This window comes from Thamnophis sirtalis, unplaced genomic scaffold, assembly GCF_051295495.1.
Source record: "Thamnophis sirtalis isolate CommonGarterSnake01/CBP01778 unplaced genomic scaffold, rThaSir2_p1.2 scaffold_1, whole genome shotgun sequence".
NCBI lineage: Eukaryota > Metazoa > Chordata > Lepidosauria > Squamata > Natricidae > Thamnophis > Thamnophis sirtalis.
The window spans coordinates 49133213-49150375 of record NW_028261381.1 but is presented as its reverse complement, the minus strand read 5'-3'; the positions used below and the strand labels follow the sequence as shown (position 1 = coordinate 49150375).

Here is a 17163-nt window from a genome sequence, read left to right as displayed (position 1 = left end):
TTGGTAGGGCTCCTTTGTCTGCCTAAGGTCTTACATTATAGCTTTTCAGGCCTTACAGAACCATTCGTCTTAGAGAAGCTACTATACTGTAGCATTCGAATCACAGCCTTTGCTTTCTAAGAATTGGAGATGAGAAAGAAAACCAACACGTTCCTCCTATTTTTCAACTCTGAGCTGGATATGCACTGTTCCAGTTTTTTCTCCTGACTTTGGCATGGCACTCATGGAATTTTATCTCTTCTGTAGAAAGAATTCAAATAGCTTCCAGTTTATATGATTGATTGATAGACAGACAGACAGACTTATTGTCTCTGAATGTACACTAATCGGCATACATTAAAATGAAATGTCATTGCATACAACTCTCAAAGGTTCACCACCTCCAATATAAACTACATACACATGGCTAAATAAACACAAAGTTATGCCTATACCTACATTTATGTGACACAGAAACAGCACAATCTAGTTCAGATGTATACATGTACATGGCTTAAGAGGTAATAGTGGGGACAACAAGTTTTTTCTTCCTCCTGCTGTTGTCCCCAAATCAATTGGTTACAAGCTTATTGATGGCAACTAAAAATACAGAAGACATCACTGCTGTGAATGGTCCCTCTTTCCATTACATTTTGATTTGTTTATGTTATAGCCCAAACTTGGTAATTCTTCATTAAACAAGTATGTATAGTTTGATAAACCTTTGTAAGAGAACTAGTGTGATGTTATATGTTGGACTAGAAGCAGGATATGGAAGCTGGTTAGATGATTTGGGACCAACTGTAAACACACAGCCCTAGCCTGTACTAAATCTAGCAACCTGCACTAGATTGACATGATAATTCATAGTCCATAAATATCACTGAAGATGCCTTCATCCTGCAATGGATTGATTTCAAATAATAACAATAGCAAAAGTAATATCACTATCACCCTTTGAAAACTTTCATGAGGCCTGGAGATGTAGAAACCTGCAGCTTTCCCTTTTCCTATCTCAATAGAATTGACATACATTGTTTCATGTAATCTGTTTTGTGCAGTTGTATAATATAAATAGTGTATGAGTTGTATTCAATAGATACTTCAATCCAGAAAATATGGATTCAATAGAATTCTTAAGTTATGTGATTAGCCCTAATAAGAACTTCATATACCATATAAGGCTATAATATGATTTGTTTGCTTTAGTTTAGCATGTTATGAGTATTGTTCAACAGTGCCAGACCGAGCTATATTAACTCATAAACTAGTTTGGCATGGATTTAATGTACTGTGTAGACTCCATATATTGTCACTTCCATAGTTCCTATGGTTAAATCTAGTCCATACTATAGAAGGGAGAAAGATTAAGGAATGCCCAGTCAAGTGATCTGGAAAAATGCATATTAAATAAACACAGTATAAAACTATTCTCTAATCACCTGCTATCTTTCTGGAAGTTTGTACAGTTATTCAAATGTGAGGGAGAAAATTCTTAAGAGACTTAAGTAAAATTTATCCATTCTGACATTCATGAGAATTAGATTTTCACACCTTCTCTTGCCATATGTTATACTGAGTAAAGAACCTCTAGAGCACTGAAATCAGCTGTCAAATTCCAGAATATCTTCTGGCATTGATTTCAACCGTAACTTGGACCAGGCAATTAAGATTCAGTTCTTAATCACTGAAAAACCAGATAGGATAGGATAGGAATGAATGAGGCTTGAACAATTGAACTATTATTCCAAGTTATCCATCCTTTGCCCATATTCTCATGATTGTCTTATGTCTTATGCAGATGCTGTTGAAGCATAATTTATAAATGTGTGTTTCCTTTATAAACTTTCTTGAACGTTGATGTTTGGTGCTATTTGTTGTTGACACCAGAGCAAGACTTGATACAAAACAAGAACTTGTATTCTGGGAGAATGGTACAAATAAAACCTATATCTCTACATTTATTTCTTCCCCACCTCCCCTTTAAATCCTATTCTAAAATTAAGCAGATCTCTGTTTCTCTGTCACAAAGAGTTCTTATCCAAATTCAACTTGATTCAGCAAGGATATTGCCAGTTTAAACTTGTGCTTTTGCAACAAAAGTGTTCTACTTTCCCTTTTAATTAATATTTCCCAGGTTTGTGTTTGCATTGTTTCGTGGAAGTAACAGATGTTAGAAAGAAATAGAAATGCATATATTTCTATTTGTTGTAATTGCTATAAACTGGGATAGAACTTCTGTATGTTTCATAATTGGGGAGAAGGAGGAATTTGTGCAGTTGCAACAGTCCCCACTCTTCCAGAATTCCTCCTCTGTAACTATGAAAGACAAGAGGAACCCTATTTTATCTGAACAATTTCAAATATGTGATCTGTGTAAAAACAAATAGACATTTACAGTTCCACAAAGATGGAAAATATTTGTCAACCAGAAAATACTATGAATCATTAGTGTTTATCATCATTTCACTTTACTGCATTCCATTAAAATCCCACTACTGATTTAAACCAAGATTATAACGTTCAAGAAAAAAAATCACATATATCATAATACAATATTAAAATCCTAGCTAATAGTTCTAGTACATTTAAATTTACTCATCCTTTACAGAAATATTATTTTTTTAATTTGACAGCACTATATTTTAATTCTTTTTCTTCAAATTCTGATTTAAAGATTTTTAGAAGAAACATACAGAGATGTTTAATACCAGCTTCTTATATTCTCTTCCTTAACAGTATTGTTCCAGGGATGCAAAATTGCTTGTATTTATATTTAAATACTGGAGATTTAAATAATAAATTCTATGCCGGAAAGCTAAAAGAGGATATAAGATTCGGAGTGTTTTTCCTAAATATAAAGTTATCTTTTCTACATAGAGGACAACATTTTATTTTATCCCATTTATTTCAAAACCAATATATTATTCTGATCACATGGCTTTTAATTTTATTAAAATTAAATTTAATTTTATGGGGATAAAGCATAAAATACAAATCAATTATATCAAATATTAAATAAATATTAAAGTAAAAAGTAATGAAGTATTACCCATTTCTAATACCCAGACTGTTAAAGAATAGTCTTGGCAAAATTATCAAACCCATTATTATTCTGGCATGAGCTACCAAAATTGAAAGTTTAGAGAGGTAAACATTTTATTTTTGATAAAATAGATTTGTAATTTGTCAGAATTACTTTATCAATAAAGTAATTGTGAATGGATTAACAATTTTCTTTCATTGGCAGGAATTTCTTCAAAAAATGTTCTTACTCATAAAGTGGGAAGAGGGAGTTTGGGATCTGGTTGGCTGGTTTGCAAATTCCCACTGCTTCCCAGAAACACACAGATCATCCGTCTATCCATTATCTGTCTGTCTGTCTATCTGTCTGGTGTGCTGACCAATTCTCAATAACCCGGGTGGGGGCTCACAGTCAACCAATTACAATAAAATCAATAAAACTGGCAAGTGCAACAGATCAGAGAGATTGAAGGGAAAGGTCTTAATCTCCCTTGCACCTGGTGAAGAGCCCGTTGTTCATGGCTTTTCTAAACAACATATTTGGGAGAACTTCATTCCAGAAGGCACAAACTGCTACATATAGGTGTGTTTTCAGGTGACCCACCATTGTTTAATCAAAGGAACTCAAAGATTTCAGTGGAACAGATGATCAGAATTGCTTCTTGTCCATTTTGTCAGTGGAAAAGGTTTTCTGGACCATTGATGAAAAAAGTCCAGGGCAGCAGGAAGCTTTGTTGGATGAGATCCATTGTCTTCTCTTGACTGCACTTTGTTACCCACCGACTTCTATTTACTTTCCTATCTCAACTACATTATGCAAAATTGCAGTTTAAGATACTAATTCCAGCTATGGACTCTATATCATTTGTCGTAAGATGCCACAAAACTCTTTGTTACTATTTCTTAAAAGTTAATTTTGATTTGTGATTTTTGCTCTTAAAAAAAACTTTCTGTTTTAAGCTCAGAACACAGCCTTTTCTGAAATGTTTTATTTTATTGCCTGAGTTGACAGCATCCTAACAAAAGCCAAACAAAAGTGGCTTAATTGTTCTATGCTATGAAACAAAACTTGGATGCTGTCCAGTGTTCTAGCATAGAAAACAGGGATGGGGGGGAATCTTGTGCTCCCTAAATTATTCACACACAGTTGCTACCCTCCTACCCTACAGTCTGCGGGAAAATTGTCCAAGATAATTGCAAAGAGAAAACAATGGAATCTTTTTTTTCATATAGAGATTGTGTAATGTTTTCAAAATTATTTAAATTATGGCTTCTTCAACTACTGACAACTACTGACTGGTACCCACTTAACAATGCCAAGTAGAAATCTAGGCATATATTTTTCTAACACATGCTCAGAGCAACTATTTTAATGCAAAATGTAATGTTAGTTCCCAAAAATAAAGCTAAAAAGCAACAGAGCATCCAGTTAGCTAAGTACTGAAAGAGCAAATCCTCTTTTGAACAGACAATATATTAGATCATGCCGCCCCTTCTTTATATACACAAATGAGCATTTATGGTGATTGAAGAGACCCTACTTTATGGATGAATTCTATCAATGTCTTTGGTAGGAGGGGAGTCAAATTCGAGATCCGGTTGTGCCTGTCTTGGTGTTGTGTTGTGTGTGTTCTGTCAAAGGATTATCAAGTCTGTCAACACTGATTGAGCATATTTGGTAGGCACCTCCCTCCTTAAACAATCCATTCAGTGAATGGAGGAAGGATGTCCTTCAATGCCATAGCAAATGTGCTACTTTCTGCTGTGCGCTTGCATTTATCTAAGTGAGAATTAAGAAATAAAAAAATCAAAAAATGACATTCAGATTTTTCAAACTGGATTCACTTCTGAATTCTGGGCTATTCAAGTTTCTTACAGTTGTAGCACATAAAAAAATTAATGATTGACATTTGATCACATGGCTGAAATTCTTTAAAAAGGGCACCCCAAAAGATTGACTAAAGCACTAGACTATTGACTCATCCAGAATTCTTATTTACTTGCCAGAATTGGATGTGAAATGTTATTTAGATATAATTATGTCGGCCAAGTTCCAAGAGCCCTCCCAAATGGAGAAGCTGATATAGCAGAGGTAGCGTTTCATAGTGCTGCTTCCATTTAATGTATTTTTTCTAAATTCTTTAAAGGCAGTTTTCCTTTTATTTTGCCCAGTGTGTATTGCTTGCACCTAGTGACTTTCTGTTGGAAAGTATTTTGAGTTATTGGTGGCCATTTCTATGTTGCTCTTAATTGCTCTGCTCTTCTCCTCTTTAATCTGTCTGCTGATCAAAACTCTGTTCTTTTTTCTCCATGCTGCTCAAAAGGAGACAAACAGTTCAGAAGAGTCAGAATGTGATGACCTTGACCCCAACACTAGCATGGAGGTAGACCATGATCCTTTCTATCCTCCCTCTCTCAAATCCAGTACTATATTCCCCAGAGAATTGTATGCCTGTTTTGAAATAGTATCTATAAAATTTGGTGTCTCTATTTTAAAAGAGGGGATGACTGTGGTATACTGTAGTTTCAGAATGGAGTTCCTGTCCCCAACAGAAGATCTTAGGCAGCAAACTATCTCTCATTTAATTTTAACAATATCCTTCTACATCAATGTGAGAATTACATGTAAGATACCAAATTGTCTTGGGTTTACTCTGGATAGATTCATTCTGTAAATGAAGCTGGGACTTCCACTGTGAGCTAACACATCAATATGTACAATTAATGTCTCAACTGTTATGAATTCAGCTGGTTTGCTCTTTCTTGGTTCCACTGATCTAACTTTGAATGGGACAGTCTGATATGGTAAATAATATGTGATGGGAGGTATCTGTTAATTAGAATTTTGATCCAACTGCAATAGATAAAGAACCATAATAGTTCAGTATTTACAACAAGGTCAATAGCCATCAGAAGTGTTTGCTGTACTAGTGAAATGCAACTGATAACAGTAAATGAGTACAAAGGACAAAAGTCGTATAAGAAGACATACATCAAGGAGTTAAAGTTTTCTTGGGAATCCCTGAGTTTTGGTACAAGATATTGACTGTGAAGTTACTTAATCACTTAGAAGATTGAGCATTGCAAAAGATCCTTTCCACTGAAAATAGTTGAATAATAAATAAACAATAACATTACAATATGAAACACATAGATAGATTAAAATATAGAAATACACACATAGATTAAAACCCAGAAATGAGGAAAAATGGAAAAGGCCTTCTAGAACAGGGATCTCCAATCTTGGCAACTTTTAAGACTTGTGGACTTCAGCTCTGAGAATTACCCCGTCACCCCTCCTGGCTGAGGAATTCTGAGAGTTTACAAGTCTTTAAGTTGCCAATTTGGAGACCCCTGTTCTTGATGACAACACATCACTAAGCAAATCTGTTTTAGAAAGAAAGTATCTGCCTGTGAGTTTAGAGATGAAGCTCTTGTTATTGGGTGGAGAAATAATACAGAAAACCACTTTGCAATGATGTAAAAGTCCTTCTAATGTTCTCAAACCATTTGGAAAACATAAGAATATTAGAGTTTCATAATTAGCATGATTGGGATACCTGTAGCTACCTGTAAATGGGACTGTGCAGATCCTTCCAAAAATGTACTTCACAATGCTTGGGTATATGTACAAAACATTTTTTCATATCCACAAAGTCCAGTAATGATGTAACTACTTTACTGATCTGAAGAATAGTGCTTTTCATAATTTTTTTTGCATTGTAGAAGACTTCTTTCTAACAATTTTCATAGTCCTGATATTTAATATATTAGAACACCTAAAGTCTGTATTCCTTTACCAATTCATAAGCTATATTTGTGGACTTTGGGTGATACAGTACATAGTCTGCACTGAAGTCCTACCTGCCCACTTCCTTGCTGTGTTTGCTTTTGGCTAAGCAGTGCTTCTGCTGATATCACACTGCTTGCTGTTGCCTTACAATTATAGTTTATTTTCAAAGCCTTTCAATAGAATATCTATTGCTACTGCTTTGCCGATTTATTCATACAAGTTTGAAGCCAATGGACAAAGAAAAAGGAAAAAAAATATGAGTTTGGAACAAAACAAGATGCAGCAGTAATGTTTGTTTAGATGAGGCAAGGGAGAGGACTTAAAATGCTGCTGTTCAAGTACTACAGGAGTAGTAAACTCTATGTGAGCAAAAATAGAAATTTCTCCACATATTTTTCTTATATTGTCCCCATGAAAATAGAGCAAATCCCTCACTAACAATTTGTTTCTTGGCAAAGAGACCCCTTCTGTGGCCGTTATATATTTGTGTTATCCACCTTGCCTCAAAACACTGTTGATTACCTAATTGTTCCATAATGCTCACTCCATAATGTTCCTCTATATCAGTGATGGCAAATCTTTTCAGCACCAAGTGCCGAAAAGGAAGCACACGCACGCGGAACATCAAGTGCCAAAAAAGAAGAGGAGTTGCCCAGGGGGCATGCATGTGCCGGAAAATGTAGTTTTGGTTTCCGGTGCATGCATGCGTACTGGCCAGCAAGTCTTTTGGTTTCTGCCACGCATTCGCACATGCCGATCAGCTGGCTGGCATGTACGCTCATGCCAGAAAATGGAAGACCAGCTCTTCCAGTTTCTGGCACTACCACACACACAAAGGCCAGCTGATCGTCGCATACGCATACACACCAGAAACCCGAAAGAGGAACGGATGATGTCGTGCTGGCCAGGCGACATGGCTCCATGTGCCACTTTTGGCACGCATGGCCATATGTTTGCAATCACAGCTTTATATCTAATTGTTAAGTTAGTAGTGCTCTAGTGTTCCTTAGCTCATTGTTTATGTTTTCTAGTGAGTATACATAAAACACAAATTATGTTTTGCTTTAAACCTGGAATATGCCCATTTATGTTCCAGAAATTCAGCCCTTAAACACTGATATTTGCATGGTGATGACCTCGAGCATACCATCCCAGACGCCTACACACAGATGTTTGAGATCCATTCAGTTGCAATTCTAGATAAATATGAGTTTTCCAAGGCTATTTCCTGACTTGGATTAGAGTCCCAGATAATTTTCCTATCAAGAGTGACCTTTTTCAACCACTGTTTGCCCCTGAAAGTACTGTTCGTAATAAAAGAGAACAAAGAATGGTTGGCCTGATGGTTAGGAAGCCCCCAGGCAAGAAAAACTCAACTAAAATATATATTGTTGATCCTCACTGAATCTATCCAAGCAGTAGATTGACATAGTGGGAAAGACAGAACTATTCCATCTCCAGCAAAGGTGCATGTCCTGCTGTCAATAGCCTCCCCATGTTAAAGCAAATTGATATAGTTTTTTTCCTGCTTCCTTAGGTTTCTTTTTTCTACAGTTTTGCACAATGTTGCTTTCATTAGTATTCCACAATGGTTTAGCTCTTCTTTTTTTAACTAACTCCCAGATTTAGTCCTCATAAACTTTTGGGTGTAGCTGTTTTTTTGAAAAGAAAATTATTTATAAAATACATTCTGATCCTTCAATACTTGCTTCCATTTTGCAGCATTAATAAATCAAAATTAAAGGCTGCTACTTAATTGCCTCATGTGCTAAGGTTCCCAGGGCTAATGCATTCCTTTGAAACCTGTAAGACTTGTTTCTAAGTTTTCCAGATACCTGTTCCATACATGCTTCAGCCTGAATTGTGCTTGTCAAGAAACCATTAAAAAGAATGGTGATATTAAAGAAAGGCAATCAATTTAAGGTGCTCAGAATCCAAAAATATTCAAGACTTGATGCATTTGGGCCTTTAGGTTTCTTTAGAAGAATGTTATCAAGAATTAGCTACGGGATACTCAGCATCATCTGTGGATCAAAAACCATTCAATTTTATTCAGCTTGATATGTGGGGAGAAAAATACAAGAAATTTCCTGTATGGGTGGAAGAGTGCCTGGAGAAAAGAGATAGCTAACTTCAGCCTGAAGGCCATGTCTAGCCTTGTTTTTTTTTAAAAAAAATATAATTTTTATTAAACATTATTACCTTTAAAAAACAGAAAGAAAAATACAACAACATAAGAAAGACAAATCATACATAACAATATAAAGTAAATATACAGCCTTTTGTATTGGCATTCATTAGTTATACATATTTTTTTTAAGCGTAAAACATACAGATACAAATACCGTTTTAAACATACAACACCCCCCCCCCCCGTGACAGTCATTCACAGCCCAACTTTTTCTTTCCTTCCTCATTGTTATGTCTAGCCTTGTTTATTGGTTGTTATTATCAAAGCCCTAAGGCAAATAAGGCTAAAAATTTCAACCAGGCCATAATAAGCAATACTTACTATGTTTTGGAACAGTTAAAACAATTCTTGTTACCATCTAAAGAGGTGGAGATGGGGCTACATCAGGTTATTTATAACCTAAATTGTATCGCATCTTTGGGGGAAATGCTCAAGATTGGGAAGATACCATCGCCATTAGTATTGCCATTTATCTTTTCTTCACCCCATCACCAATATTTTTCATGGCAGAAATACCACAATTAGGTTCTTCCTTTGTCCTCAACATTTCATTTTTAGATAAATCTTTGGAATGTGACCTTTTTTAATCAAAGTGGGCAACATATTTGTCACCAGAATTAATATTTTACCTGTAATTGTTTTAGCCACAGGGAGTTTAACAATGAGATCCCAGAAACTGAAATTTTCAGGGTTGATTGGGTATTGTTGTTATTTTTTTCAAAATGTGTGAATGATGGTTCACACATGTGCAGTTTAAGGACAGGTAAACCTATATTACTGCTTACCTTTTTAAAGCAGTTTCAGAAGTCTTAAAAAGTGTTAAGAACTGTAAATGGCCCATAGTCAAAATTTGCCCACCCTTTCTGAACTGTGATTATTAATAATTACCTAACAGTAGCAAATAGCGCTGCCTATTAATGTTGAATCAACAAGGCAGAAAACTTCCAGCTGGATAAGCCTTAATTGAAATAGTGGGATTGTCAAATAAAATAAATTTTTATTGGACTGCTGTAACAGTTTAACCATTAATCCAGATGTCTTGGCACGTACATGCCCTCTGCTGCTGAAAGAAATCTAATGTCTAGCCTAGGGTTTAAATGCATTTGCTACAATATTACTAATGGTACATTTCTGTACAAATTTACTCCTAATTAGGCTGGATTATTTCCAGTGGATCTTATTAGCTTTGATATTGGATAAAGATACTTCATCAAATATTTAATTTAAAGAGCTAAAGTGAAATGCTGGATGTGTTAACTGTAACTTTCGAATTCATTTGTGGCCAGGGCTTTTTCTATCACAGGTTTTCCTTTTTTTTTTTTCCCAAATAAGTATCATATTTTTGATAAATCTAGATTCCTTGTGTGTCTTTAGGCTTTTTAGCTTTCACAATGAGTTTATGAATACCAAGTAGAGGAACACACTGCATGAGAATAGTTCATACTTTAAAAATATCATTTTCTTGAAGGCAATTCCAAATCAGTGTAAAGACTTATTGGAAGGAAATTATTTAGAGTTTAATGGATTTTGTCTAAAGGTTCTCAGGTACAAAATAATTAAAAGTCCTACTTTAGTGGGTAAGACTGAATTTTTGCCAATCAGGTAAAAGAATTTTTACCATCGGGTTTGTCCTGATAGTAAGTGCAAAGTACAAATACAAACATTTTTCTTCACTTTGTACTGGTTGAACTAAAAACTCATGGTGCTGCAGAATGACGAAAAAAGAATGGATTGCCATGAAGTAATCAGACCTGCAGAGATTTTGGAACAACCAGTTTATTCAAAAGCACTGTAGTAGCTGAGGTTTCTGAACTAAAGATGACCAAGCTCTACTTATTATTTTATCTAAAGCACATAAGTACAATTACTGTAGAGTACTGGATTGTTTTGCTTAATCTGCTATTTTAACAAGGTGATTCTTAGGTGTGTGAGGATTATATGTAGTGCTAAATATGATCAGATAACAACTAGACCTTTGCAGCACTTCAGAACTGATTCCAGAGAAGTTCTTTAGCATGAACTCTGCAAAAATCACAGCTGGCTTAGAGCTGCAGACGGATGCTTCTGTTGCACTCCTCGTACTTAATTTAAACCACCTGTTTGGAATGGAGTCCAAAGTGCTGTAGAACTCCAATATGCCTATGGAGATTCTCAGTCATCCAGGTCATGGTTGTCCCAAAGGTGGTTTTTCAGGAGGCAACTGGACTCTCTGGTTTTTCTTTGAAGATGTTTCACTTCTCATCCAAGAAGCTTCTTCAGCTCTGATTGGATGATGGGGAATGGAAGGATTTATATTTCTTGCAGACAACTGGTCATATGCATTCTTTTAGAGAGTTGTTGAGGCCACTTGGAGACCAGCAGCCTGTGCCTGTGTTCAACAGAGTGAAGAGAGGTGGGGCAGAAAACATTCTGCGGAAAGCACAGCTCCACAACACAGTCCTTTCAGCAGTTCCAAGAAGGCTCCTCGGCCATTTGCACTACTCAGGTGACCCTTAGGACATAGACATCTCCAAGTGGCCTCAATGGCTGTCTAAAAAGAATGCAAATGACCAGTTGTCTTGCAAGGAATATAAGTCTTTCCATTCCTCACCATCCAGTCAGAGCTGAAGAAGCTTCTTGGATGAGAAGTGAAACATTTTCAAAGAAAAACAAGAAAGTCCAGTTGTCTCTTTAAAAAAGCATCTTTAGAACTCCAATATCTGCAGGAATTATCTTACTCCCAACCACTCATGAAGATTGTCTGCTGTTCATGGGATGTGAATAAGAAGAAAGGCCAAAGATTATGGGCAGTAAATCTATGGTTCATTTACAAGTACATTCATGACTGCTAGCTCATTTCTGCTCCTCTTAAAGTTTTTTCAAGATCTGGCCAATTAAAGGATCCTGAAATCTTGATGTAGAGATCAGAAGGAGCTGTTACAATAAACACAATGTTCAGAACCACACTTCTCATGATGTACTTTCAGTTCCTCATTATTTTTAAGACTTATTCATATATCTCTGAGAGCATTTCCTTTTTCCAATAACCAATTAAATAAACCTTTTTCTATTTCTCGTGTGTGTGTGTACATATGTATATATTTTTCAGATCATCAACCCAAATTTCATCCAGGAAGGTGAGTTAAAGACATACGCTTGTTTAAGTCTTTATTTTTCCATGTTTAAAAAAATGAAAAGGGAAATAATATTATTTCCCCAAACATGGGTAATTTTCTCTCAACAATGGCAGACATGATACTAAGTACATTCTTACTACAGTCCCAAAGAATATATTGGACAGCAAATTAAACTGACTTTGCTTTCCCTATAGTATCATTTAAACTACAGTCTATGAATTCCTAAAATCTGCAAACTATAGGATGGCAGAAAAGTGATCCAGAAATCTGTGTCCAAACTTTTTCAGCCCAGATTTGGTAGTTTGAATTATAATTCATTTAATTCTGTTTATTTTAGCTAAGCCATTTTCAAATTATTCTGAGATTCCTTTTTGCTTTTATTTTGCATCACATTTATACAAACTCGCTATCTTCCCTGAACATTGTTATTGATTAAATTAATTTATACCTGCCTTTTCATTAAAATATGAACACCCATGCTGCTTATACCTTTTAAATAAAATAAAAAACAGCCCACGTATCCAGAAATGCCAAAGATAAAAACTAATCAAAGTACAAATAATTGGGAAAATGTATCCCATAGTTCTATTTCAACATCAGTGGAAGGCTTGAGTGGCCAAGTTAGGAATAGATTGTAACAGAGAAAACCTATCTTTGTGGTGACTGTGACTCGAGGGCAGATAATCACTTCCGTTTCAAAGATTCTACAAACACAGTTTTATGAGGAAATTCACTATAGATCTTGTTTAAAATGTTCAGGATATGAATAAGATTTCAATGTTGTATTATGAAAAAATGACACTTCAAACTAAAGTTGATACTTGGAGTCGTCACAAAACCATGGTGATAATTCTTCTAAGCTGTGGAGGTCTTTGAGGCCTTCTCTTTTCCCCATTTCTGAAAACATGCCTCAGAAATGGGAAGAAGGGGGAATATTTTTTCTATTTTCACTTTCTATGAAGCAGGAGTTTTCTTGGACCAAAACCCATGACTCCTTGCTTGACAGCTGTTTCACTACTTCAAATGAAATCGTTAATGTCTCTTGTGAGTGTGATGTGTCTCTGTGTATGGCATTTACTCCAGTTGCTCCTGAGTTTCTCGTGCCCTTAGTGGATGTCACTTGCTTGCTTGGAGACACCGTAATGTTGCAGTGCAAAGTCTGTGGGCGTCCCAAACCAACCATCACCTGGAAAGGACCAGATCAAAACATGCTTGACAATGACAGCAGCACCACTGCCATTACAGTTACCTCCTGGTATGTTCAATCTTTACGTACAGGATTCTGCTGAAACAATGAATGAATTAAGGTGGCTATTGAATATAGCAATATATTCAATATAGCAAATTATGTAATTGTAATTAAGTAAAGAGAGTTAATTTCATAAACCATTTAAAAACTGCTCTGATTTTCAATTCCACATAACCTCATAAGAGCCGAGGGGGCACAGTGGTTAGAGTGCAATACTGCATGCTACTTCAGCAGACTTCTAGCTGCAGTTCGGCAGTTCAAAACTCACCAGCTCAAGGTTGACTCAGTCTTCCATCCTTCCAAAGTTGGTAAAATGAGGACCCAGATTGTTGGGGGCCATATGCTGACTCTGTAAACCACTTAGAGAGGGCTGTAAAAGCACTATGAAGTGGTATATAAGCCTACGTGCTATTGTTATAACCTGCATCGGTCAAGAGGAATATAGAAAAAAGAATTTCCAATTCCCTGCTATAGTAATGGGCAACTGTTTTGTCAACAGAAACTATAATTTATATTGTGATGGAATATAGTAAGGAGGTAGATCCCCAGGAGGGAGGGGATGCAGTCCAGAGAAGTAAGAGGCAACTTAGTCCAGATATTATTTGTGAAAGAAAGAGGATGAAGTCAGATCCTCCCTAATAGTTCACAGAGTATATTGTACGTGCTGAAAGTAGACTCCTCAGCCTGGCAAGATTTTGTCTGTATGTGTTAAACCTATAAGTAGCAATAGCAGTTAGACTTCTATACCACTTCACAGTGCCTTACAGTCCTCTCCAAGTGGTTTACAGAGTTAGCATATTGCCCCCAACAATCTGGGTCTTCATTTTACCAAACTCTGAAACATGGAAGGCTGAGTCAACCTTGAGCCAAGAATTGGCTCAAGGTTGAATCGGCAGTTCAGCAGTTGAACTGCTAGCAGCTGCAGTCAGCAGAAGTAGCCTGCAGTATTGCATTCTAGCCACTGCACCACCACGGCTCAGCTTGGATTTAACCACATGTCATTCTTGGTTTTGGACCTAACAATAGTGAGAAAGTTGAATTACGCCTACATGGATAGGTGTTGTTAAGATTTTTCTTTTAGAAAAAAGTTGAAATGATAGCTTAATTAATAGCTTTTATGTGTTTCCTACCTCAAGATGACCTTGAAAAAACTGAAAGGATTTTTGGAAGCTGCAGAAATGGGATTCAAAAATGCTGGTTACCATTCCTACCTTACTTATTGTGTCAATTTTTTAAAATAAAAATTAAAAAGTAAACATTATTTCAAGAGAAGTTACATCTGATGACAAGTTTTCACAGGCAGACAGCCTAGGTACCTTCTATTTAAAATGCCATTACATCTTTATATTCTATTATAAAGATTGGTGGCCCTCAGAATACCTTAATATTGCAATCAATTTCATAAATCAGTGAAAAGGATTAGTGCATTTTTGAAAAATAGATCAAAATATTTAGAATTTAAAAACTTTTTTTAAAAAAAATCTGAATTATTTTACACAAGCTCCTCCAACAGCAAGAATGTTGGACCCCAATGGGAAACAATGACTAAAAGGATCTTGTTACTTAAAGTTTCTCCAAATAATGTGATAGCTACTAATAGATCCAACAGAATGAATATGGACATATTCACACATTATACTGTGTTGGAAAGTATATAAACCAAGTAGATTGAAATCAGATAGTCAAGATAATTAATCTCAAGAAAAAAGATCTTAGAAATAGATGCCCATATTTATTATCACCATGTATTTCATTAAAATACAAAAGCATTTCTTTGTTAAGAGAAGCGTTAATCAACTTCTTGATCAAACCATACGATTTACCATAAGAAGTCATAAGAAGGAAGAGGTTTGGTCACATGCCCAAACTTTCTTCAAAACAGTGTATGCCCTGTATCAAGAGGAATTCAAGGACATTTTTACACCGTATTCAAAGAAAAGTCCAAATCAGAATTGATTTGATCCATATAGCTGCCTGAAAATACGATACAGTATATATCAGTTGCTAAAGGAATGTTCTTCTTAGGGCTCCCAATGCATTTTAATAATCCTTGTCAAGTAAGATCCATGGCTGGATAAGAATGTTCTCATGGCATAAGAAGGAAAAGGTTTCCTGAGAATTCCTTTGCACCTGTACGAGGAAATATCTTCTGTAAGACATCACAATTGCCATATGGTGGGTTTTTCTGGCCCTTTGTCAATCTCATGAATTTATGCTGATTCCAGGAGAGGCAGACAAGTTTAGGCCTGTGCTCTGAAAGTTGCTGACAACTGCATGTATTTAACTATCAATATTGGAACACAGAAGACAGCCCCCACGATGGCATGGGAGATGAATTCATTATTCTGTTTTTGGCCCATAGGAACTTTCCATCTGTTCATTCCATTGTGTCATTTCCACCTTCATCTGCAAAGTTTAATAATTCTATGTTACTGTAAGTCATCCACTGTATGCATCACTGTGTATGACTGCTATGTTTGTATAGATCTTTTCATAAACAGTAAAAGAAGGTTAAACGTCAAAGGAATGTCAAAGTGTAAATATAGCAGCACTGTGATCTTAGTGTTCAGTTATCTTAATCATGTTGGTTCGTGTTCCAATCACCCTTTAAATGAGGTATTCAACATCTCTTGATCAGGATTGGGGCTGATGAGTGAAATTCTGCTTTTTCTGGAGATCATCTCTCTATGGATGTCCTCGGAGAATTGGTGCATTCATAACAGGGCAGGCAAGATTGGTGCATTCACAACAGGGTCAACTAATCACAAAGCATGCCTTGAATAAAAATGAAGATGCTAGTATTCCAGATCACTTTTGTTGGTGTTGTTTTCTATGTAGGTAACTACACTTACAAACAAAGTTCTGGGTGCAGCGACCCATTGTCTTTATCTCATAAGTCTAAATGGAGCTAAGGAGCATTCTTAGGAATAAAGATGATATTCACGGCTAGAGGTTTTTTTAACCAAATGTTAGCTTCATATTTTAAAAAATCATATTTAAAAAAGTCCTTGGGAGGAGAGAGACTAGTAACAAGAACCTTACTTCACATAGGCTCCAAATTCTAGACTCTTGATTTGCACAGTATGAATAACCGATCTACTTATAGTGCAAAACCATTCCATTTTTGCAATCATCACAATCATTAAACAGAGCAGTGTGAACCAATATCTATTAGTAAATTATTTGTTTCCTTTTGTGTGACTAATGTCCATAGACTCAATGAAAAGAGCACAACTTTTCTATTTTTCCATTGGTTCTCACTTTCCATTGATTGATTGATGGATTGGATTGGATTGGTGGATTTGTATAGTCACTCATTTCAAACCCATGACTCTAGTTACCAGAAACACTGAAAAAGTTAAGTTCTGGAAGAGAAGCCACTTGACAGAATTTCAACTTAACCTTTTGACTTCTACTCTTCTCTAGTGAATCAGGTGACATTACCCTAAAGATCTGCAACGTGATGCCTCAGGACAGTGGCATTTACACCTGCGTGGCCACAAATGAACTTGGAACAGCATCCACATCAGCAACAATCAAAGTACAAGGTAATGAATTTTCCTTTCATTTATAAGCTAAGTACATGGAGCCTGTTGTATAAAACCTTTTTATAGGTTTGCTTGATGAAATGGTATTGATTTTAATCATGGTGTTTTAGGAGGAACAGATTAATAGAGTAAACAAAGGCCAAGTTCCCCCTAGCAATAGTAGTAGCATTAATAAATAGCAGTTTGGTCTCATTTACTTGGAGGGAAGTCTCTGCAAGTGGCAACAAGAACGCAAGTGGGCCACACTTTAATTGAACGGATCT

General features: G+C 35.9%; 1 protein-coding gene across 1 annotated transcript in view; it reads left to right on the top strand.

Annotated features, from left to right (window-relative positions):
- Positions 1 to 17163, top strand: part of LOC106546928 (kalirin) — a 95861-nt gene that overhangs the window by 58939 nt on the left and 19759 nt on the right. The window contains exons 18-21 of the mRNA XM_087711751.1: positions 5328 to 5387; positions 12076 to 12103; positions 13187 to 13358; positions 16779 to 16900. Coding sequence (XP_087567877.1) covers positions 5328 to 5387; positions 12076 to 12103; positions 13187 to 13358; positions 16779 to 16900 — 382 coding nt within the window. The remainder of the gene's footprint in view (positions 1 to 5327; positions 5388 to 12075; positions 12104 to 13186; positions 13359 to 16778; positions 16901 to 17163) is intronic.